General features: G+C 42.8%; 2 protein-coding genes across 6 annotated transcripts in view; one reads left to right on the top strand and one right to left on the bottom strand.

The window, feature by feature from the left end:
- Window positions 1-7,031, top strand: part of LOC110498664 (bifunctional UDP-N-acetylglucosamine 2-epimerase/N-acetylmannosamine kinase) — a 41,340-nt gene extending 34,309 nt beyond the window's left edge. For all 3 annotated transcript variants that reach the window (XM_036954350.1, XM_036954349.1, XM_036954348.1), the window contains exons 9-13: window positions 370-499; window positions 978-1,199; window positions 3,160-3,342; window positions 3,561-3,680; window positions 5,894-7,031. In XM_036954350.1, coding sequence (XP_036810245.1) covers window positions 370-499; window positions 978-1,199; window positions 3,160-3,342; window positions 3,561-3,680; window positions 5,894-6,129 — 891 coding nt within the window. In that variant the 3' untranslated portion in view covers window positions 6,130-7,031. The remainder of the gene's footprint in view (window positions 1-369; window positions 500-977; window positions 1,200-3,159; window positions 3,343-3,560; window positions 3,681-5,893) is intronic.
- A 7,886-nt stretch (window positions 7,032-14,917) lies between these two features.
- Window positions 14,918-25,262, bottom strand: clta (clathrin, light chain A). Of its 3 annotated transcripts, XM_036954351.1 has the most exons (7): window positions 24,911-25,262; window positions 21,594-21,631; window positions 21,179-21,296; window positions 20,772-20,883; window positions 19,623-19,676; window positions 17,519-17,554; window positions 14,918-15,968 (listed from the first exon to the last, which is right to left on the bottom strand). In XM_036954351.1, exons 1-7 carry the CDS (start codon window positions 25,101-25,103, stop codon window positions 15,797-15,799), a joined length of 723 nt encoding a protein of 240 aa, XP_036810246.1. In that variant the 5' UTR covers window positions 25,104-25,262; the 3' UTR covers window positions 14,918-15,796. The 3 variants fall into 3 exon arrangements, with proteins under 3 accessions (XP_036810246.1, XP_021429198.1, XP_021429199.1); XM_021573523.2 differs by lacking the exon at window positions 17,519-17,554; XM_021573524.2 differs by lacking the exons at window positions 17,519-17,554; window positions 19,623-19,676.

Here is a 25,262-nt window from a genome sequence, read left to right on the forward strand (position 1 = left end):
TTTTCCTTTCCTTGTGTGGCCTTCCTTGTCAAATAATGTACCAACTGTACTTATGGGTTGATTGTGTTGAACAAGTGGATTGATCTGCATGAAATATCTTTGTGGGTAACAATTTAAAACGTGTTGGTAGAGCAAGACACTTGTATGGGTTGTGGGTTAGAGCTCTGCTGGGGCCACCGATAGGATCACTAACTCGCTTCGGATAAAATCGTCTCCTAAATAGCATATACTTTATTCTTTTGGCATATACTTTATTATTTATTATGGGCAACAGAATGAAATGTCATTTTAAGGAACATTTTATTTTAAATATTAGTGTGTTGGTCTGATTTTTTTATTTATTTTTATATACGTATTTTTTAATTGTAGGGTAAGATAGTGAAGAAGTACTCTCAGGGGAACCCCAAAACCTACGAGGCTAGGATCGAGCTGATACTGAAGATGTGTGCGGAGGCCGTCTTTGACGCTGTTCATCTCAACTGCCGGATTCTGGGAGTGGGTATGTGTCTTTCTCTCCTTCATGAAATGTCCCTTTTTATGCTTTGAATTGCACTTGAATATGGCAACCTTTTTTCTAATGCGAATGTGTCAAGCACATTGACTATACCAAATGTTGGGCGGGGCTTGCAATTGAACCATTTCACTGTACTTGTGTCAAATAACTTGACTTTATTCAATGTTTTAAATGCTTAAACGTCCCAATCTCTTGCCCCAGTTTGTTGTGCTCCGCTACAATAAATACGCTTCAAAGTCTGCGTAGACCCTATTTTTCTCACTATATAATCATTTTTAGTAATTTCGCAGACGATCTTATCCAGAGTGACTTAGTTAGTGCATTCATCTTAAGGTTGCTAGGTGAGACGACCACATATCACAGTAGTAAGTACATTTTTCCTCAATGAAGAACTTGTTAGTAGCTAGTAGGAAAAGACCCCTAGTTTGACAGGATCTGATTTGCTCTCCGCCACCCCCCTCAGGTGTGTCGACTGGGGGCAGGGTGAACCCACAGGAGGGTGTGATCCTCCACTCCACCAAGCTGATCCAGGAGTGGAGCTCCATCGACATCCGCACCCCCATCTCTGACGCCCTCCACCTGCCCGTCTGGGTCGACAACGACGGCAACTGTGCCGCCCTGGCAGAGAAGAAGTTTGGCCACGGCAAAGGAGTGGAGAACTTTGTCACCATCATCACTGGAACAGGTACTATTACCGTTCATTCTGCTGATTCATTTTCTGTTCATTGTGTTTCTATGAAATATGCACGATTGTCATTATGACCTTTTTAACTTAAAGGTTAGATTATTTGCAAAGGTTGAGAATACATTCCACACCCAGATGAGATGGATAGGAAACAATGACTGTGTGGGTGGATAGCGTGCAATCGAAACTAGGCAATCAAATGTCAGTCGATACCTTTTTTTCATTTTGAGTGGATTGAAAAGGTATTGGAAAAACCTGGATTTGTGTCCTAGAGCACAGTCCTCCATGGCTACCCCCTGTTGAATGAGGGATTGTCTTTGAGGCATTTGCAAACCATTTTGATTTCGTTTTTTACAAACGTGAGCGACTAAAGGGGGAAAAAACCTCGCCTTAACCATGTTTTGACAATGCTACTGATACTGTTAAGATCTCCTATTTTAATTCACTTGAACTTTTCCTGAGGGCAATGGCATTTTTAAATCTGAGGCATTGGAAACGATAGCAACGATGACCGCACCTGTTTGCATATAACCTCTTAACGCAGTGCTAATGTGTAAATCATAGGTTGATGACAGCTTAATTAAAGCTTTAACGTTGCGACACCTGGTTATTCGATCAACAGAGGCTATACACGCCAAAAGAAAAGCATCAATAGCCATTTTTGTCGGATTTCACTGACGACAAAATAATTCACCCATGTCAAACGTCTTTTTACAGTTTACAGACACACCTGCGCATAATTGTTCGGGGTTGGAAACGTTTTTCTGCTGTCTGCAAACCGGGCGTGGTGACATTCTTTCCATGCCTCTGGTCTTTGATATCCGACATAACAATAGAATGATTTTCTATAGTCAAGTTCCACATTCCGAAAGCGGACATTTTTAACTAATGCATATAAAATGCAAATATTAGTCCGTTTAATTACTTACTCTTAACCAGTCATATCTAGATTTGGGCCAATGTGGTTTCTTTCTAAACTTTCCTGAGAGCTCCACTTTCTCCTCCGAAGCCGTTGCTAAGTGATAATTGACGCTTCTGTGTTGTGCTCTTTATTTCTGCTAGTTTTCAATACCTAATGAATATGTCCAGTGAAAGCAGATATGCAATTTGTTGACACCACGACACGGTACAGACGTGGAAACGCATGTCAATCCCCCCCTCTCTGTTTTGCTTGTTTACAGCGGGTCATTTCACAGAGGGACTTGTTGGAGGCGCTCTCGTGTTACATCTCCAAAATGTAGAGAATAAAGACGCTGACATGGCAGCCGTTCTAAAAACCGGACAGAACTCTCTCTCTCTCTCATGTGTGTGTAATGTGTGTGTGTGTGTAATGTGTGTGTGTGTAATGTGTGTGTGTAATGTGTGTGTGTGTCATTTCTGAACCGGTGTAGCGACCCAATAATCATGGCTTCTTCCTGATTTGCACAGGATCCGTTCTAAGCAAAGTTCCGACGCCCATAGTGACGAATGACGTTATTTTGATCGCTACGCTGCTCTACCATTGTATTTCTGGGCTGAAGTTAACACTCCCCCCGGTTTGTCATTGATCAAGGAACTAACGTAACAATTAGCTAGCTAATCAGTCAGATAGCGAATGTTAGCTATCATTAAGCTGGTGCACAAGATACACCACACGTTTAGTTTTTTTGTGAGTCACAACATATTGTAATGAAACAGGCAGGGAGCAGGCCTCGAACCCTCGACCTTCTAGCCCGAGGTCCGACTGTGCCGCAAAAGCATGCTCCTGCGGCAGGGTCGATTTCCTCGCTTATAAACCCAGGGTCGTTACACTATTAAGGATTGCTCGTTCATGCCAGCGTAGCTACGTAGTGTACCTACCCATCAAAACAACATTTGTCACTATAGGGGTGTCAGAACCTTGCCAACAAAGGACCCCTAACAAATATGGTAGTCGTGCTGATCGGGAAGCCACTAACCATTCTGTTTGATTTGTGAACAGGCATCGGCGGGGGCATCATCCAGCACAACGAGCTGATCCACGGCAGTACGTTCTGCGCGGCCGAGCTGGGCCACATCATGGTGTCTCTGGACGGGCCGGAGTGTATGTGTGGCAGCCGTGGCTGCATCGAGGCCTACGCATCAGGCATGGCCCTGCAGAAAGAAGCCAAGAGGCTCCATGACGGTTAGTTAGAACACTTCTTGATACAATTTTTTTTAGGTAACCCTTCACTTAAAACCGGGAAAGCATCATGCATGGTGGTTATAATGCATTGAACCAGGTACACATTGGATGTCCGTCTTCAACAGGTAGGGATGCAAAGCTAAAAACGGCACGTCTTTTGTCTCATGAAAAAGAGATGTTGATTTGACCCCTTGGCCTGTGTCTGTTTGGTTCTCCAGAGGAACTGCTGGAGGTGGAGGGGATGGTGGATCTGAAGAAGGCCGAGTCCGTCGGCGCCATCCACCTCATCAACGCAGCCCGCCTGGGCAACAGCAAGGCTGGAGCCGTTCTCCGAACAGGTGGGTCCGCGCTCGTTATGTTGGTTGAACGTCACCTTAAATCAGACCTACTCTTTCATAAGTTAAATGATGCGGTGCCTGTAGAAACTCTACACCTCCCTTGGATTTCTTCACATTTTGATTGTTAAAAAGTGGTATTACATTTTATGTTGTCAATGATGTACACAAAATACTCTTCAAGTGGAAGAGAAATTTTAACATCAAAAAAAAAAAAAGATGAATGAAACAAAGCACTAATAGACCTTGATTAGATAAATCCTCACCCCTCTGAGTCAATTACAGCAGAGAGTCTCCTTGGGTATGTCTCCATAAGAGATTTGCACACCTGGATTGTGCAATATTTGGCCATTTTATATTTTTCACAATTCTTCAAGCTCTGCCAGGGTTTTTGGGATCATTGCTAGGCAGCCATTTTCAAGTCTTGCTATAGATTTTCAAACAGATTTAACTCAATTGTCACTTGGCCACTCAGGAGCATTCACTGTATTCTTTGTTAGCAACTCCAGTGTAGGTTATTGTCCTGCTAAAAGGGCGAATTCCTCTCCCAATGTCTGGTGTAAAGCAGACGGAATCAGGTTTTCCACTAGAATTTTGACTGTGCTTAGCGCCATCCTGTTTCTTTTCATCCTGAAAAACTCCCCAGTCTTTGCCGATGTCAAGCATACCCATACCATGCTGCAGCCACCACCATGCTTGAAAATAAGGAGGCAGTTACTCAGTGATGTGTTGTTGGATTTGCCCAGAACATAAGGCTTTGCATTTAGACAAAAACACATTTTTTGCAGTATTACTTTAGTATATAAGTTATATAAGTTTTGGAATAATTGTATTCTGTATATTTGTATGCTTCTTTTCACGCTGTCATTTATTTGGAGTCACTACAATGTTCAGTTTTACTCCCATCACAGCCATTGAACTTGATCTGTTTTAAAATCACCAATGGCCTCATGGTGACATCTCTAAGCAGCTTCCTTTCTGTCCGGCAGCTCAGTTCAGAAGAACGATTGTGTCTGGGTGGTTTAATACATCATCCACAGCATAATTATTAACGGGAACATGCTTAAAAAGGATCGGACCATTTTTTTTTCAATTTTCGCCAAAGATTTGGGTATGTCATTTATCTGAAGCTAGGATATGCATATTCTTGATACCATTTGAAAGGAAACACTGAAGTTTGTGGAAATGTGAAATGAATGTAGGAGAATATAACACATTAGATCCGGTAAAAGATAATACAAAGAAGAAAAAAAATAGTTACTTACAACCTCATGCTAATCACATTAGCCTACGTTAGCTCAACCGTCCGATATTCAATGTCTGATTTGTATGCCAGCAGCATACCACCCTGCATACCACTGCTGGCTTGCTTCTGAAGCTAAGCAGGGTTGGTCCTGGTCAGTTCCTGGATGGGAGACCAGATGCTGCTGGAAGTGGTGTTGGAGGGCTAGTAGGAGGCACTGGTCTCTGGTCTAAAAAAATATCCCAATACCCCAGGGCAGTGATTGGGGACACTGCCATGTGTAGGGTGCCGTCTTTCAGATGGGACGTTAAACGGGTGTCCTGACTCTCCTGTTCTGCCCCTGAACAGGCAGTTAACCCACTAGGCCGTCATTGAAAATAAGAATTTGTTCTTAACTGACTTGCCTAGTTAAATAAAATCAAATCTGTAGTTTAATCTATTCTTGAAATTCAGTACTTGACTGAGGGACCTTAGATATTGTATGTATGGGGGTAGTCATCCAGAAATCATGTCAAGCCTTATTGCACAGTCCATATAACAACATTTGTATTGTGAAATAATTTAGGCTTGCCTAAAAAAAGGCAATGACTATTTTAGTTATTTAATTATTAATTTGTAAAAAAAAATATGTATCATTTTCTTTTCACTTTGACATTATGGAGTATTTTATGTAGATCAATGACCAAAAATTACAAAGTAGGATAAATAGATTGAATTGTAACGCAACAAAATGTGAAAGTTCAAAGCACTGTACATTTATTTTTCCTCAATGACTGACCTGGTTAAATACGTTTGATAAATACGTTTGATCATTTTCATTTACTAGCTGAAATATGATGCATGACAACAAGATATCAAATGTGACATTGACATCATAGTCCAGAGCCAGTTTGAATCATAGTGCATCTGTATGAAACCCACCCTGTATTTTATAGCTAACCACTCTCCTCACCCCCGTTTCCTCCTCATTCAGCCGGCATGGCCCTCGGAGTGGGCATCGTCAACATCCTCCACGTGGTCAACCCCTCTCTGGTCATCCTGTCGGGAGTGCTGGCCGCCCACTACCAGGCACCTGTCCAGCAGGTCATAGGTCAGAGAGCCCTCACCTCCGCCCAGCGCATCCAGGTCCTGACATCCGACCTCGAAGAGCCCGCCCTACTGGGGGCCGCTAGCATGGTGCTGGACTACACAACCAGGCGCATCTATTAAGAACATTACGGTAATGGACTGCACAACGGGCGCATCTATTAGGAACAATACGGTAATGGACAACACAACAGGCGCATCCATTAAGAACATTACGGTAATGGACAACACAACCAGGTGCATCTATTAAGAACATTGCAGTACTGGACTACACATGAGGTGCATCTATTAAGAACATTACGGTAATGGACTACACAACGGGTGCATCTATTAAGAACCATTGGTCAGTTGTCAAGCTCTAGTTTTCATTTGTGGTCCCCAAAGGAGGAGGGACATATCTTGCAATTCCCTGGTGTAGAAAGATTTGTTATTAGCAAATAGAAATGGCTAAGATAGAAGGTAGCATCTACAGATAGATCTACTCAATAGGGCCTACATCTATGCTGCTGTCCCAGATGGGACAATCTGACATGCACATGCTCTTCTAGCTATCGACTCCTTCGATTGGACGAACCGTTGGCGGTCATTTATTTCAGTTAGACGATGACAAGTTGGGTATTTTCCAAAGGGGTCTTCAGTGATAGTCTAATTTTCAATGTCAACATAATACAATTTCTACAGGGGATACAGTACTTAAATGGTAGTACTATAAACAACAGTGCTGAAATAGTAGTACTATTTAACTACCTTACTGAATTAGTAGTGTGTGTGGATACATGTATAACAGCCTATACAGTAATATGAGTACAGCCACATGAGTAAATATTGGCAATATTTTGACCCTCATAATTCCATGTTTTTGTTACGTCTTAATTCTAAACGTACAATATGTTATTGTTGAAGCCACGCTATGAAAGCAGTATGTTGCTATGACATATTTAACTGTATGTATTTGTCATACCGGGCTGTAAGCACTTTGCGCCACTTTATCTTATTTTGTCTCCATTTTGGAATCGGCAAACAAACGTTACTGCTGGTTTGGAAAACCAAATGCCCCCAGGAGATGTTTTAGGTTCCGCCACGTTAAATGTTTCATTTCAATCAATCAATCAAATGATTCATTACCATTCAATCGTTTTAAGTTGAGCATGTGGAACTGGAACCAGTTCTGCAACCAGGTGACTTACCCTAGGACCACTCTCTCTCTAGGACCACTCTCTCTCTCTAGGACCACTCTCTCTCTCTAGGACCACTCTCTCTCTCTAGGACCACTCTCTCTAGGACTACTCTAGGACCACTCTCTCTCTAGGACCACTCTCTCTCTAGGACCACTCTCTCTCTCTAGGACCACTCTCTCTCTCTAGGACCACTCTCTCTCTCTAGGACCACTCTCTCTCTAGGACCACAGTTACGCCGTACCCTCAAATGTAATGCCTATGCTATGTATGTCATAGTTGTCTTGACTGTGCACTTCAATTGAAGGTGTGCTGCCAAATCACTTGTATTCACTATCATTCTTTGTTTTGTTTTATGTGCACTTTTTTGTTATTGCCTTGATCTGTCATATTTGAAGAGTTTACTGTGTACACATTTTACACATTAAACACACACAAGAAAATGTCAGTTTCGGATGGGTGGATGGATTAATATGGTTCATTAGATGCTATTCATGGTTTTAGGTGTGGCTGAACAAGGCTACATCGTAAACACACCACAGGGCTTGGCGGAGTGCCAGTCTGTTTGTGCTATCGTAGGATTTAACTTTAATGTCCCTGAGGGAAAATTGGCTTAAATCCAATACTGCTGTATACAAATAAACACTGAATATGAAATATTTTAACACAATACAACGCACTTTCCCATGTCATACACACCTTGTCACTCATTGTCATCACAATCAGTGACGTTTTAGTGTATAATCTGCCACTAATCCCTGGAATCGAATCCACTATCCTGGTGATACAAGCTCCAGGTTATACCATCCAACTGAGCTGCAGAGAAACCCGGGGCATAGTGATTACAATCAGGTGGTGGTGCGATTGAGACGCCGCAAACCAGAATGGCTGATTTCTTCCCATGCCCTTCATCTCCAGTTGGCAAGCATGATCCGCCTCCAGCTGTTTGGTCACAGTAGTAGTGTGATTTTTATAGAATCGCATCAGGTTCACAAAACAGTTGCACACTTTTACTGTACAGAAATTGCCAGGTATCTACTTGGTAAAGGACAACAACAACAAAAACGTATTTACATGGGTTATGGTTATGGTGTCAAATGTGACAATACAAAGTAGTCCTGTGGCAATACCCCTGTTCTTTTGTCTGTTTTGACCATGTCATAGACTGACACATCTATACTGTACAAAAATATGAACGCAACATGTAAAGTGTTGGTCCCATGAAACATGAGCTGAAATAAAAGATCCCAGATATTTTCCATATGTACAAAATGTTTATTTCTCTCAACTTTTGTGCACACATTTGTTTACATCCTGGTTAGTGGGCATTTCTCCTTTGGGAAGATAATCCATCAACGTGACAGGTGTGGCATATCAAGAAGCTGATTAAACAGAATGATCATTACACAGGTGCACCTTGTGTTGTGGACAATAAAAGTCAACACAATGCCACAGATCTCTCAGGGGAGTGTGCAATTGGCACCCTGACTGCAGGATTGTAGTATGCTCTTGAATCCTGGTTTCAACTGTACCGGGCAGATGGCGTCGGCGCTGTGTGGATGCCCCATGGTGGCGGTGGGGTTATGGTATAGGCAGGTATAAGCTATGGGCAACCAACACACATGCATTTTATTGATGTCAATTTGAATGCACAGAGATACCGTGACGAGATCCTGAGGCCCATTGTCGTGCCATCACCTCATGTTTCAGCATGAGGTTGCATGGCTTCTGTATAGGGTTGCACATTTTGGGGAATATTCAGAGGTGGAAAAGTTCCTTGGCAATTAATATTAATATCATTTGAATGTAGATATTAATTGCATTGGATATATTTACTATATCATATGGAGACAAACAAACCTTTTACCTTATCATAAGGAGACATAATTACAAATGATTAAATCCTTCAATAGAAAAAAATAAAATTGAATGAGTCGACTTCACATGGCATGATTTCACTGAACAACAAAAGAAAGTTAATATTGAATGATCCATCGCATCTCCGAAAAACGTTTTCAACATCTGTAAAATGATAGTCTAGAAACTAAAGATTTGGTTGTCTTCCTCTCAGGCTTCCATGTTTTCTCCCTGGACCTCCTCAATGTTCACCTCTTGAACATCAGACTGAGGCCTCATCTTCACTGTCACTTTCCAACCTGGTTGAGGATGGCTCGTTGTCAGACTCAAAAAGCCTCAAATTTTCCCGGGTGGCCACCAATTTTTCAACCCTTGTATTGGTCAGCCTGTTGCGTGCTTTGGTGTGTGTGTTCCCAAACAAGGACCAGTTGTGCTCTGAGGCGGCTGATGTTGGTGGGATTTGGAGGATGATGATGGCAACAGGGAAAAGAGCCTCAGATCCACGGAGTCCCTTCCACCAGGTAGCTGATGAGATATGTTGGCACGACTGCCATATTGTATCTCCATCCCAAAGCCCTTGCTTGGAAGTGTACTTCGCCAGACTGCCAAGAACCTTGCCCTCATCCAGGCCAAGGTGGCGAGACAGTGGTGATGACACCATTGGCCTTGTTGATCTCTGCACCAGACTGGGTGCTCTTGCCAGCTTACTTGGCATCCAACATGTACGCTGCAGCATGTATGGGCTTCAGGCAGAAGTCTTCACGCTTTTTGATGTATTTCAGAACTGCAGTTTCCTCTGCTTGGAGAAACAGTGAAGTGGGCAGGGCAGTACGGATTTCTTCTCTTACATCTGCAAGCAGAGTCTGAACATCAGACAGGATGGCTTTGTCTCCCTCAAACCGTGCAATGGCTACTGCTATAGGTTTCAGGAGTTTCAGGCTGCTTACCACTCTCTCCCAAAATACATCATCCAGGAGGATCCTCTTGATGGGGCTGTCCATATCGGCAGACTGTGATATGGCTATTTCTTGGAGAGACTCCTTCCCCTCCAGGAGACTGTCAAACATGATGACATCAACACCACCACAACGGGTGTTGCTGGGTAGCTTCAATGTGGTGCTCTTATTCTTCTCACTTTGCTTGGTGAGGTAGATTGCTGCTATAACTTGATGACCCTTCACATACCTAACCATTTCCTTGGCTCTCTTGTAGAGTGTATCCATTGTTTTCAGTGCCATGATGTCCTTGAGGAGCAGATTCGATGCATGAGCAGCACAGCCAATAGGTGTGATGTGAGGGTAGGACTCCTCCACTTTAGACCAAACAGCCTTCATGTTCGCAGCATTGTCTGCCACCAGTGCAAGTCCCTTCTGTGGTCCAAGGTCATTGATGACTGCCTTCAGCTCATCTGCAATCTAGAGACTGGTGTGTCTATGCTCTTGTAGAATACTGGTTGAGGGGTGGACATGATGTAGTTAATTATTCCTTGCCCACAAACATTCGAAAACCCATCAGAGATGATTGCAATACAGTCTTCTTTCTCTATGATCTGCTTAACCTTCACTTGAACTCTGCATCCAGCAAGTGAGTAGATAAAGCATGTCTGGTTGGAGGAGTGAATGCTGGGCGAAGAACATTCAGAAATCTCTTCCAATACACATTGCCTGTGAGCAGTTGCCAGCTCGAGCAAGACATTCATCAGCGTTTCTCTGACTACGTTCCTCCATAGAGTCAAACAAATGTCTGATTCCAGGAGGACCATGTGCTGTTGAAATCATTAAGGTGTCTGATTCATCATTTTCACCTTGAATAGAAGTAGAGGGATTTTTGTCCAGCGGTTGCTTGTTGTGAGCGCTAAGGGAACTTTATGCACGTGGCCAGATGATTCTGCATCTTTGTTGCATTCTTCACATGATTTGGCACAGTATTTGCAAATGTACACCGCTTTTCCTTCTACATTAGCTGCAGTGAAATGTCTCCACACATCAGATGGTGCTCGGCATTGTCCTTGAAAAGATTTGTAAAAAATAAATAAAATACAATTCCATGTACAGATAAATAGTTAAGCAGTTAGATTAAACAACTCCTTTGTATAAATGTTTTAAAATGAAACATGTATGGAAACAGGTGAATTAACACTCAGTTAGCAGTCTCAAGCAAGCTAAAACCCACATAGTAGAAAAAACTAACTAGCAGAAATTAACAAGTTAGAAATTATTTAAACACTTTTCTGTAGGCTACTATTTGCTAGATAACAAAAGGTGAAAATATATTCACCCCACCCAGTATTGTAATCAAAACTTACCAAAAGGCATGTAGTCCTTGGCTCAGACTTTGTAGTAGTTGTGGGCTCAATAGCATCTCATTAGTATGCAAGATCTTGAGAATCAGCTGTACATGCAATTCAATTCCATTGAATTGGGGATAGTTTAACCAAAATATGCCACAAGACCTAGAATTGCCTTGTCTCTCCCACAAAAAAAAGGTTCACTGTTATAAGCCAACTTTTTTGATGAATTTAAGCAAAATTCCACAAATTCCCAGGCTTAACTTTCCCATGGAAATTTACCGGAAAGCTTCTGACCCTTTGCAACCCTACCTCTGTGGGACAACATTCTACTCGCCACAATCAATAACCTGATCAACTCTATTGCGAAGGAGATGTGCCGCGCTGCACGAGGCAAATGGTGGTCACACCGGATACTGACTGGTTTTCCTTTTTTTAAGGTAACTGTGACACAAACAGATGCATATCTGTAGTCCCAGTCATGTGAAATCCATAGATTAGGGCCTAAGGAATTTATTTAATTTGACTGATTTCCTTTATATGAACTGTAACTCAGTAAAATCTAAGAAAGTGTTGCATGTTATGTTTATATTTTTGTTCAGTGTAGTTGTCTAGAGTCAGACAATTCACCTGAGCAACAGTCAGTCAGACCATCACCTACCAATGATTAAAGGAAACGTAGCGCTACTGACTGGAATGCCTCCTCTGTTTTCATAGAGGGTGGAACGTGGCCATCAACAATGCCTCTCTCGCGTTCAGCCTAATATTTACTGTTATAGATGTATCACTTGGTTACGGTATGTCACCACACTGTTTTCCATGTACAAATACAGTGAGATGCGATGGGCCTGGCTGCCAAAATTATGTAAATACCCTTCCCTGAACAATGAATTCCTTTAATGTAAAGTACTATGTCAAGAGAGTATGACAATGTAAACCAGCAGGTTTTTCAGTCCTCTGGGAATGTTTTCATAGCCTAGCTATTATACACTGTTCAAAAAAATAAAGGGAACACTAAAATAACATCCTAGATCTGAATGAATGAAATATTCTTATTAACTACTTTTTTCTTTACATAGTTGAATGTGCTGACAACAAAATCACACAAATTATCAATGGAAATCAAATTTATCAAACCATGGAGGTCTGGATTTGGAGTCGCACTCAAAATTAAAGTGGAAAACCACACTACAGGCTGATCCAACTTTTATGTAATGTCCTTAAAACAAGTCGGCATGAGGCTCAGTAGTGTGTGTGGTCTCCACGTGCCTGTATGACCTCCCTACAACGCCTGGGCATGCTCCTGATGAGGTGGCGGATGGTCTCCTGAGGGATCTCCTCCCAGACCTGGACTAAAGCATCCGCCAACTCCTGGACAGTCTGTGGTGCAACATGGTGTTGGTGGATGGAGCGAGACATGATGTCCCAGATGTGCTCAATTGGATTCAGGTCTGGGGAACGGGCGGGCCAGTCCATAGAATCAATGCCTTCCTCTTGCAGGAACTGCTGACACAATCCAGCCACATGAGGTCTAGCATGGTCTTGCATTAGGAGGAACCCAGGGCCAACCGCAACAGCATATGGTCTCACAAGGGGTCTGAGGATCTCATCTCGGTACCTAATGGCAGTCAGGCTACCTCTGGCGAGCACATGGAGGGCTGTGCGGCCCCCCAAAGAAATGCCACCCCACACCATGACTGACCCACCGCCAAACCGGTCATGCTGAAGGATGTTGCAGGCAGCAGAACGTTCTCTACGGCGTCTCAAGACTCTGTCACGTCTGTCACGTGCTCAGTGTGAACCTGCTTTCATCTGTGAAGAGCACAGGGCGCCAGTGGAGAATTTGCCAATCTTGGTGTTCTCTGGCAAATGCCAAACGTCCTGCACGGTGTTGGGCTGTAAGCACAACCCCCACCTGTGGACGTCGGGACCTCATACCACCCTCATGGAGTCTGTTTCTGACCGTTTGAGCAGACACATGCACATTTGTGGCCTGCTGGAGGTCATTTTGCAGGGCTCTAGCAGTGCTCCTCCTTGCACAAAGGCGGGGGTAGCGGTCCTGCTGCTGGGTTGTTGCCCTCCTACGGCCTCCTCCACGTCTCCTGATGTACTGGCCTGTCTCCTGGTAGCGCCTCCATGCTCTGGACACTACGCTGACAGACACAGCAAACCTTCTTGCCACAGCTCGCATTGATGTTCCATCCTGGATGAGCTGCACTACCTGAGCCACTTGTGTGGGTTGTAGAGTGAAAGCACCTCCATCATTCAAAAGTGACCAAAACATCAGCCAGGAAGCATAGGAACTGAGAAGTGCTCTGTGGTCACCACCTGCAGAACCACTCCTTTATTGGGGGTGTCTTGCTAATTGCCTATAATTTCCACCTGTTGTATATCCCATTTGCACAACAGCATGTGAAATTTATTGTCAATCAGTGTTGCTTCCTAAGTGGACAGTTTGATTTCACAGAAGTGCGATTGAGTTACATTGTGTTGTTTAAGTGTTCCCTTTATTTTTTGAGCAGTGTATATCTAGCCTATATGAAATGACCATATAAACTCCTTCAAACTCAACTTTGGACCTTGAAGCTAGTTCCACTGCTTCCCCCCCATTCCTCCCCTCGAATCAGGGACTGATTTAGACCTGGGACACCAGGTGGGTGCAATTAATTAGCAGGTAGAACAGAAAACCAGCAGGCTCCAGACCTCGGTAGTGTTAAAGGCACCGCATTGTCAATCCCACGTCTGCATTGGCCATGCAGTATTTACGTTGATACAGCCTCTGCAGAAGTCAGGGCTTTTTAATACTTTGTGTGCTTCGTTGAGCAGTACAGTTGAGTAGAGCTGTTGTGAAGGAAGTTCTCAAGGAAGTGAGTTTGTTTAAACAGGACCTTCCGCCAACCAATCATGTCAGTGCGGAGCCCTCCGCATTGTTAAAACATTTGGGAGGCACACGGCAATGCGTACGGAACTCAATTCGGCCTCTCCGACCACATTTTCGGATCAAACAGAAATTGGCTTTACGAGTTGAATACTCCTGACAGACGTTCCAAATTAGGTTGCATTTGTAAAAATCCACAATAGCTCGTTGCTACACCAAATATACATGAACATAACTAATAAAGCCATTTATTGGTTGAACAGATTCAAGCTCAAAGATGTCACGTTCTGACTGGCCACCTCCCAACCAACAGCGTGGCTTTGATCAAAGGTAGGCAACTTCGGTTTGACCATTTGAGATACTGCATACTTGAGATGATTGTCTCTGCCCTAACAATGGGAGTCATCCAAAAGGCAGGCGGTCTGCTTCCCGTGGACAGATTTGAACAGGAGAAAACCCCCTCTTCCTCTCTGCCATTTTCACCAGAGATGAATTTGAAGCCAGATTAATTTTCACCAGATTCTTTTGAACCCATAGAGAACCCAAGGCCATACAACAAACAGCAAAAGTGGTGGAGGGCCTAAGGGAACACTAAACATAATTGAATTGAAAAAGCAGTATAAAATGTAATTTGTCTCACCTGAAATTTTACTTCCACCAATTAGGTGCAACCATAATAATTTGAATGTCACGGACAACACTTCAATAACGACGTTGACGACAAAAGTTTCATGTTTTACTGATATTGAAATTGATGGACAACGAACACATTAAGCAACACATGGGCTACAGTAAATCTTAACCACAATGTCAATTTATATATTGCCTGTATATGTACATAGGTACACACATATAGAGTACATAATACACCACATGATGTTTGGGGGTAATTCCGTTGCAATTCAGGAAGTACACTGAAATTCAAATTCTCTTCAATGCTTTTCAATTAGCAAAAATTTGATTTGGAATTGTGTACTTTCTGAATTGACCGGAATTTAAATGGAATTGACCCCAACCTTGATGCTTACACACACACACAAATAGATATTTACCGTACTTGATTCGTGGTTCAAATGGGAAAAATGCATAGATTGAAATAGTCACAATAAATGCCACAAGCCGGCTCTAAATGGGTTTCCAACACACTTAATAAAAACAGACTTTGGTCCTTAAAAGAATAGAAAGAAAAAATAAATGCGTATATACTTATTTTGTTCTTTAATGATGGAAAGGGAGATGGAAGAGAGGAATAATATCAATCCATGAACAACGACGACCTCAGGTAGGTAGATGGGTAAGAGGGGGGGGGGGATGATACATTGCCCTATGAGAGGTTGGTTGCAATCTGGGTCCAGAGAGTGTTAGGGTAGAGATACAGCCGTCTCAATTCACCCCCTTTCCCCTTGGCCCCTCAACGTTAACAGATCTGTAAGGTGAAAAGCGACATGGTGGATCGTGGAAGCTCCACCAAGACACTGCTTTTACGCATCCAGAGCCTTCAGATCTGTAAACGCTGAATGAATGGTTAGTGCGAAGGGGAGTGGTAGGGACTGAATTGAGACATCTAATAGAGTCGAAGGGGGGGGGCGGGGGTTAACGGACCAGAGGGGCCTGCTTGAGGGAGATGAGGACAGAGCGCATTCGGGACACATCTTTTGCCTGCTTGCTGGACTTTGGGTTGAAGTCGCAGAGGCGCGCCACGCGCTCCCACTCGGTACCCGGGTTGTTCTCGTCCATGTCCGACAGCATGGCCTCCTCGGCCGCTCTGCAAGGCAACACGGGAGGGGGACAGCGCTTTAGAGAGGGAGGGAGCAGGCCTGGGCCCCAGAGATCAGCAGAGTTTTACAGAGGGCCTTACTGCTGTTCACTTACACACCACCTCCTCCTCTGCAACACCACAGGGATAGACATGGGGAATCCCCATAGAAATACATGCCGAATGGATCTAAACTACCTGCATGACAAATCAATTTGGTAGTTGACAATAACGTAAAAATAAAAAAAAAGATAAATTATGAAAATGGTGCCATTTTAGCATGGATTTTCCAGCGTTTTGGTCAAACAGTTTTAGTGAGGTCTGAATCTAGAAACCTTTGCTTGAGGAGGAAGTGTCGAGTAGACAGCAGCGGAGACCCAACTACATCACAGTACAACCAAAAAAATAAACATTCTCCGGGTGGCCACATCAAAAACAGATGAAGAGAACAGGGTTGGATCATACAGCATGCCCCCTATAACCCCAGTCATACAGCTAGCTAGTTACCTGCTTTTCCCTGTCAGTCTAATCAAGGGGTTTTGGGAAAAAAGGAAGCGCAGGTTTTTTGGGGGGAACGGTTAAAACGCGGTTTGGTTGGTTAAAAATGCAGTTCGTCACAGAACTGGGTGTGGGGGGGGGGGGGGGGGGGGGGTGTAACTTGCCTTTTGGTTACGTTCAAATATTCTCTCAAGATCCAAGTATAGCATTAGGAATATGTTTTGTTCTATGTCCTTGTGCTTGATAAGTGCGCTTAGTGGCAAGTTCGTTTTCTTTTTAACAACCAAAACCTGGATACCGGAGACTTTGCCATGCATTTTGCTGCGGTTGAAAAGCAGGCCATTTGAAATGCAGCAAACACTTGATATAATAACCATAAGAGACTTTTGATTGACATGTCACAATCTTCACACCGATACCGAACCCAAAAGGGCATCTAATTCCACTAGAAGGCTTAGCATACATAACTGAAATTAAATAAATAAAAAATGATAGTGCCACAATCACAATAAGACATTTTGAAATGCAAGCCAGGGGGAATAGCAAAACCCAAACCCACCCACCCAAGATAGGACACTTCCACTGCCAAAGAGTTAAGAAAATTGAAAGACCCCCTCTATAAACTAGAACACAATACACAGAGCAAAATGGGGATGAGAAGCCAATGAAAAGTCACTGTCACAACGAAACTACAGGTACGAACAGGACTAGTGGACCAAACGTATCACAGAAGGGACACCCAGCTTCTAAAATCATTTCAATTGGCAGTGGATTTTGTATTCGTCTACAGCAGGGCTCTCCAATCCTGTTCCTGGAGAGCTACCCTGTAGCTTTTTAACTCCAACCCCAGCTGTAACTAACCCGATTCAGCTTATCAATCAGTTCATTATCTTTTTTTTTTTTTAAAGGGTTGGAGCGAAAATCTACAGGAACAGGGTTGGAGAGCCTCGACTACAGCCTAGTCTAATTGTGCACCACTATTGAATATTGTCTTGCCATTTTTCTAGGCTAATATACACTTCTCCCTACTGGGATATTGTCTTTTTGTTTTTTTACTTAACTGGTCTAGGCGGTAGCAAGGATGGTTAATGTGTGTGCTTAAAGGTGCATAGGAAAAGAAACAAGGAGAAACAGATCACAAGTCAGATATATAGAAATGAAAAGTAAATGAGCTTTATGCAGATGACAGAAGCCAGCATGCATTTTCCCAGAGAGAGAAAAAGTCATTTCAGAGGGGGGGGGGGATTATTTTTATTTTTCTGTGCACTAAGTGTGCTTAGCTTGCAGCCTTCATCTGCTGTGCCATTGAGTTGGTTGGGTGAGGCAAAAAATACGTGCCCCCTTGGTCTCAGTAGCCGTGGGTCTTTGTTATGGCAGAGACAAGGACGTTTGGTTATATGGGAACCTTTGCTCTTTAGCGATCGAATGAATTCAATGGCAGATAGATACAAGGGCTGCAATACTAAGAGTGCGAGTTGGGCAACAACAGTAGCATGTCATTCTATGGTAGACAGTGGGATGCTAGTAGCTATTAACAGATCCTAAGCAGATCACATTCGCCTGTTTGAAGCAACGGTGTATCCAATGAGCTTTCAGTTTAGAAATACAGACGTACTAGCGACATCAACGCAACAGTTGACTGTCTACATGCAGGGCTCTGCGACAGTATCAGGCTATGCAGGCTATTGAAAATAGACTTCAACTGTTGGATTTTGTCATAAGTCGCCTCGTACGAGCCTTGGATTATGCTAGCCAGAACAGCTCATAGGAACAGGAGCCCATCTCCTGTCGCGTGAGGCAGCTGTACAAGTACACCACCCTGGACAGGACGCTAGTCTATTGCAGCCCCCCCTCCAAAATATACATCTTTAATGCAGAGTCTGGGTATGACTCGGCCAGGGATCGAACTCCCAACCTTCCAATCTCAGGGCGGACACTCCAACCACATGGCCACCAAGTTGGCGTATTCATTCGTAAAAAATTGTAATGACGCTCTCCAAATGAGGGATTCAGAGTGTCCGTTCAACATTATGTCAACCAACAGACATTCTAGTACAGTACAATAGCTATTTGCATAAATAACTCCTGTTAAAAAAAAAAACACCCATCTCTGCAGTTATTTGTGCGAGGGGGTGTGTGTGTGTGTGGTTATTCTAGAAGACGCTGAAACAGCAGAGATAATGTTGGGATAATGTTGGAAAGAAACGGCCCTCCAACAACATGGTTGCCTTTGCACAGCTTTTCAGGAGCCTTATTGAACCCTGAAAGGCTGCAGGTTACCAGGTATAAAGCAGATATATACATATAAATAGCCTTTCTAATGGCAGGAGATCTCTTAAATAGTATTTAACAGACTACAGTTAACCTTCCGATAATACGCCTGCATATTATATGAAGGTGCTACTATATTGATAGGACTGTTAAAGAGTTGGAGACACAGTTGCTTGAAACAAAACTACAGTCTTAACTCTACTAGAGACATTAGCCACACGGTATCGACACGCAGCCGAGGTAGCAGCTATACGTTTCCGTCAATGCATTTAAAGTAGTGCGTCGCCAAGTGACACACCTAACCAATGTTTTTCTACATAGCGTCAATTTCTATAACTAGCTTTCCATGTGCACATATGAATAATACAAGTATAGATGATTTTGAAAAAAAGGGATCTAAGAATACAAAAACATTTGCAAATGGCGTGATGAGATGGCGTGATGAGATGGCGTGATGAGATGAAGGGACATATAGATGGATCATGGACGATGTAATTAAACAAGACCAAAGTAAAAGAAAAAATGGCCACTGGATTTACTACACTAGAGTTATGGCAACATAATTCATACGGAAACTGAGCATTAAGCATTAAGGCTGATGCAATGACATTCAGCCAACACACATTCACTGCATTAACAAAAAAAAACAAAAACAAATTTAAAAGACACCTGGTGGGTTTAAAGGTCGCAAAAACAGTCACGCACGCTCAAGATAAATGAAAGTATACTTCTTCGAAAAATAACGTAAAACCAAAACAAACAAAAATGAAGGGGGAAAAAGCCAAACGTAAAAATTAGTGTTAAAAATGGAAGATGCGGCGTGCGATTGACGCGAGTGACGTCACGTGGGGGGGGGGGGGAAAAAAAGAAACAAATGTTAGTTTAGCAACATACACATAACCAATCAGGTCAGAGAAGGGCTGTTTGTAGAAATCCTCATCCAGAACCCTGGGAGACACAGGGGGATGTCCCAGAGGAAAGCAGCAAGCAGGAGAGAAGAGAGAGAGCGGTAAAAAGGAGAAGAGCAAAAACGACAGAACAAACCCAGCCCAGAGCTCTCACTCGTACAGTAATCTGCGTCCAAAATGGCACCATATTCCCTACCTAGTAGCACTCCTTTTAACCAGAGACCTATGAGACTACATAGAGAATAGGGTGCCATTTCGGATGCACCTATATACAAAGAGACTACAAACAACATAACAGAGGCAGGTTAGAGGTAGCTAGACATGAGGCAGAGACTGGAACATTGGCTGATACATTATTCAGAGCAGAGGGAGGGCTTGGGTTACAGACGCTCAAGTTAGTGAAAACTAGACTTTATACTGTCTGAGCCCTTGGAGGCAAGGCGTTCCAAAACCCTTATCCTAAGTCTTATCAAACTTATATTTATATTTGTTTTTATTTTTTAAACATCCTACATTTCTGTTTGCTGCTGGGCCTGTCCTGTTATATTTCGATAGATATTAACACCAATTGATATTATAATTCCTGACCTCAACTAGATATTTCTGAATCTGCCGTGCTCAAAAGGCTTGTGGTTCAAGGGTCAACTCTGGGGTCTCGTCATTTAGCAACAGCTGTTTCACCTCTTAGCAACACCATGCATGACTTGGATTGCCGCTCCAGGTCATTATCAGAAATAAAATGACCCTGAGAATTAATATACATGATCATTTTACATTCCGGAACATACTATACTGATACTTTTCACTGGTCTACCAGAGACTGCACACAGCTAGCCTAACGTCTTTTCATGTAGGCCTATATAAACCTTAAAACACATAAGAGGTCGTAGAGAACATAGAGGGACCAATAGGAACAATTGCTGCACAATAACTAAACTATTCTGCAAGGAGATTTCTGCAGAGTGTCATTTACACTCAATGGACAGGGTTTCCTTTCGACAGCTCCTGTAGAGAAAAGTGAGTCAGTGGACAAAAGGTTTCCTTGGAGTCCAGTGGGTTTTTAGTCCTCCTGGCTCGACCTGGGGCTGTTTTTACATAGAAATAGAATGACTAGACTCTTTCTATGCATTTTTACCTGTTATTCACTTTAGTCTTCTCCAGCTGCTCGTCCTGTCTAGTGTGCCACTCCTCCAGCTCTACCTTGGCCTTGTCCTTCCACTCAGACTCCTGCTTACGAGAGTTGGCGTCTGGGGAAGGGGAAATTAGGAAGAAGAAGAGGTCTTATGATTCACAACAGTACATGCAATTCTCTTGAAAAATGACATCACAAAAAAAAAAGAAGACGATTTCAACATCAGCAAAATGTGCTCAGTGTTTTTCTTGCATTGCAAATCAGGGCCATACGTTTTCCAAAGATTGTGGTGTTAGAATTGGGCCCTCTGCGCTTTGGATTCAACTGTAAATAGTCACATCGGTACCTTCTATTCTATTGTTACGCTGCTGTGGCCCTCTAGCCAGGATATACCAGGGGCCTCGCCTTACCTAGGACCTCCAGCCTCTCTCTCTGCTCCTCCCTCCATTTACGCAGGCTCTCTGGCTCAGCCTGCAGCCGGTCGGCACTGGAGATGGCGGAGTATGCATCAGACGGGCCATTGCTCTCCTAACAAACACATGGGTGGTGTTCAACAGGGCACACTGTAGCAACGTTAAAACGTGTCTCATTGGACAAGTAGATAGCAACTCCTCCCCCTTTCTCACTCTGTTCCAGAGCATTTTCTTCCGTTTTGTGCCTATTGAACACAACCACGGTCAATAATATGACACAACCATGGCATTTAGTACTCATTAGGCTATGTTAAAACAAAACATGCATGGTTAAGTATTCTAATGTTTTCCATTGAGTCGATATATTCACAATCTCTGCTGTAAGACAAAATGGGAAAACATAAGATATTACCTCATTAAGGTCTCCATTGACAGCACCGTCCACTGCATCTGCAAATACAATGAACCATTCATCACGAACAGCCATATCAAAGACAATGAAATGGCCTACATCATCAATTCACATCACAGAGTGGGTGTGTATCAGACCTCACCACACGTCTTACTCTAAGACGGATAGGATCAAATTCAGATTATGGATTTGTAGTTGTAAGCTTGCAAAATACTACATGTTGGTTTGTTCTAGTCAGGTGGGTATAGTTTGTGGAATGTTCCAACATGAATCTGTTCCAAAAACGTTGGAAATAACAAGGTTGCCAACAAACACATACAAAGTTGTATAGCGGCAGAACAAGATACCAGGTAAGGAGTGGGCTAAATCATTCAATTCACTCACCACGTTTATTCCGAAAAATATTTGTCCTCACTCTGGTAGCCTATGGACAAACATTAAGAATAAGCTACGTGGTGAGTTGGTGCCTATTCGGCAGCTGGTTAGCTAGGTGAATTGATCATACTACCTTGTATGCGTTGTTTGTTGGTAACCTTGTATTTTACAAAGTTTTTGGAACAGATTCCTGTTGGAACGTTCCACAAATGATACCCTCCTGTTCGATTCTAGTGCCCTAGTACATAAATGCTTGGTTTGGCAATATCTTTACGATGAACGATTCATTCATTGGAACTAGCTAGCTACAGTGCCTTGCGAAAGTATTCGGCCCCCTTGAACTTTGCGACCTTTTGCCACATTTCAGGCTTCAAACAAAGATATAAAACTGTATTTTTTTGTTAAGAATCAACAACAAGTGGGACACAATCATGAAGTGGAACGACATTTATTGGATATTTCAAACTTTTTTAACAAATCAAAAACTGAAAAATTGGGCGTGCAAAATTATTCAACCCCCTTAAGTTAATACTTTGTAGCGCCACCTTTTGCTGCGACTACAGCTGTAAGTCGCTTGGGGTATGTCTCTATCAGTTTTGCACATCGAGAGACTGGGAAATCTTTTTGTATCCAAATCCGGCTTTAAACTTCTTCACAACAGTATCTCGGACCTGCCTGGTGTGTTCCTTGTTCTTCATGATGCTCTCTGCGCTTTTAACGGACCTCTGAGACTATCACAGTGCAGGTGCATTTATACAGAGACTTGATTACACACAGGTGGATTGTATTTGTCATCATTAGTCATTTAGGTCAACATTGGATCATTCAGAGATCCTCACTGAACTTCTGGAGAGAGTTTGCTGCACTGAAAGTAAAGGGGCTGAATAATTTTGCACGCCCAATTTTTCAGTTTTTGATTTGTTAAAAAAGTTTGAAATATCCAATAAATGTCGTTCCACTTCATGATTGTGTCCCACTTGTTGTTGATTCTTCACAAAAAAATACAGTTTTATATCTTTATGTTTGAAGCCTGAAATGTGGCAAAAAGGTTGCAAAGTTCATGGGGGCCGAATACTTTCGCAAGGCACTGTAGCTACAATTGAAGTCAGAAGTTTACATACACCTTAGCCAAATACATGTCAACTCAGTTTTTCACAATTCCTGACATTTAATCCTAGTAAAAATTCCCTGTCTTAGGTCAGTTAGGATCACACGTTATTTTAAGGAATGTGAAATGTCCAAATAATAGTAGAGAGAATTATTTATTTCAGCTTTTATTTATTTTTCATCACATTCCCAGTGGGCTAGAAGTTTACATACACTCAATTAGTATTTGGTAGCATTGCCTTTAAATTGTTTAACTTGGGTCAAACATTTTGGGTAGCCTTCCACAAGCTTCCCACAATAAGTTGGGTGAATTATGGCCCATTCCTCCTAACAGAGCTGGTGTAACTGAGTCAGGTTTGTAGGCCTCCTTGCTCGCACACACTTTTCAGTTCTGCCCACAAATGTTCTATAGGATTGAGGTCAGAGCTTTGTGATGGCCACTCCAATACCTTGACTTTGTTGTCCCTAAGCCATTTTGCCACAACTTTGGAAGTATGCCTGGGGTCATTGTCCATTTGGAAGACCCATTTGCGACAAAGCTTTAACTTCCCGAATGATGTCTTGAGATGTTGCTTCAATATATCCACATAATTTTCCTCTATTTTGTGAAGTGCACCAGTCCCTCCTGCAGCAAAGCACCCCCACAACATGATGCTGCCACCCCCGTGCTTCACGGTTGGGATGGTGTTCTTCAGTTTGCAAGCCTCCCCCTTTTTCCTCCAAACATAACGATGGTCATTATGGCCAAACAGTTATTTTTTTTGTTTCATCAGACTAGAGAACATTTCTACAAAACGTATGATCTTTGTCCCCGTGTGCAGTTCCAAAACCGATAGAAAAAAGCCAGACTATGGTTTGCAACAGTGGCTTCTTCCTTGCTGAGCGGCCTTTCAGGTTATGTCGATATAGGACCTGTTTTACTGTGGATATAGATACTTTTGTACCGGTTTCCTCCAGCATCTTCACAAGGTCCTTTGCTGTTGTTCTGGGATTGATCAGCACTTTTCGCACCAAAGTATGTTCATCTCCAGGAGACAGAACACATCTCCTTCCTGAGCGGTATGACGGCTGTGTGGTCCAATGGTGTTTATACTCACGTTCTATTGTTTGTACAGATGAAGATGTACAGATGTTTGTACAGATGAACATGTACACCCCCCTAAAGAGTTGCATAACATGAACTTGCTTCTGGCCAATGTAGCTAACTAATGGTCAATAATCTAACTTCCTGAAGACGACAGTTTTGTATGTAAGTCCAATGATCATTGGGCCATATATCAAATTGCAGTAATGAAGTGGCCAGTAATGTTGTTGGTGCAGTGGGATCAATCCAATGACAGGAAATAGACGCAATAACTAACTTCCCGGTCATTCAAATACACTATATTTTCTGTTAGTTTATTCACGACACTTCACAAACATCAAGATATCAATAAGTAAAGTTACGTTATTAACTAGCATATACACATGTAATGTAGAGACTAACTAGCGCCGTTAGCGAAACTAGCGTCACCTTGCGCATTGCGAGCTAGTTTCCCTAACATTTTAAATAGATGGTCTGAAATATCGGATCCAGCCAGCTAAAATGACGTTACTTGTTTTTCGCATAATCTCTTTCCTTTAAGTCTCCTGCAGACAGTCGATGTAGCTTGCTAATGTAGCTCGTTTGCTGGCTAGCTAGCTAATTAAGATGGCTAGCTAACTGTGTAAACACTAGCTGGCTAGCCCATAGCTAATCAGTTATAGCCAATTTGCTAGGCTTTGACCCAGCCAAATAATACGAACGAGCTAGCAACTGTAACTTGCTAAATTAAGAGTTTTTAGAACACAGTTACCGTTTGCATCGCCTGTCAGATTATTGTCTAGCGACGTTGGAACCTCTCCGCTGTCCAGGATGCTGAATCCTTCGTCATTCTCAATCCCCGCGATCTCGCTTTCTTGCTGGGCCAAGAATGCGGCAGCGGGGTCTTCGTCCGTCCCATTGCCGGCCGCAGCCTGTGGTGCGCTGAGCATGTCAAAATCGTCCATATCTAGCTATTTGATGGTGGTGGCTAGCTATTGATAACGTTACAGTATCTAATGGGGGAGTAGATCAGTGGATCAGCTCAAGAGATAAGGGAGGAGACAATGAAAAAGCGGAAACTCTGGCAGGGCCAGTCAGAAACGAGGAATTTTTATTGACTGTGC

This window comes from Oncorhynchus mykiss, chromosome 19 (genome assembly GCF_013265735.2).
Source record: "Oncorhynchus mykiss isolate Arlee chromosome 19, USDA_OmykA_1.1, whole genome shotgun sequence".
Taxonomy (NCBI): Eukaryota; Metazoa; Chordata; class Actinopteri; order Salmoniformes; family Salmonidae; genus Oncorhynchus; species Oncorhynchus mykiss.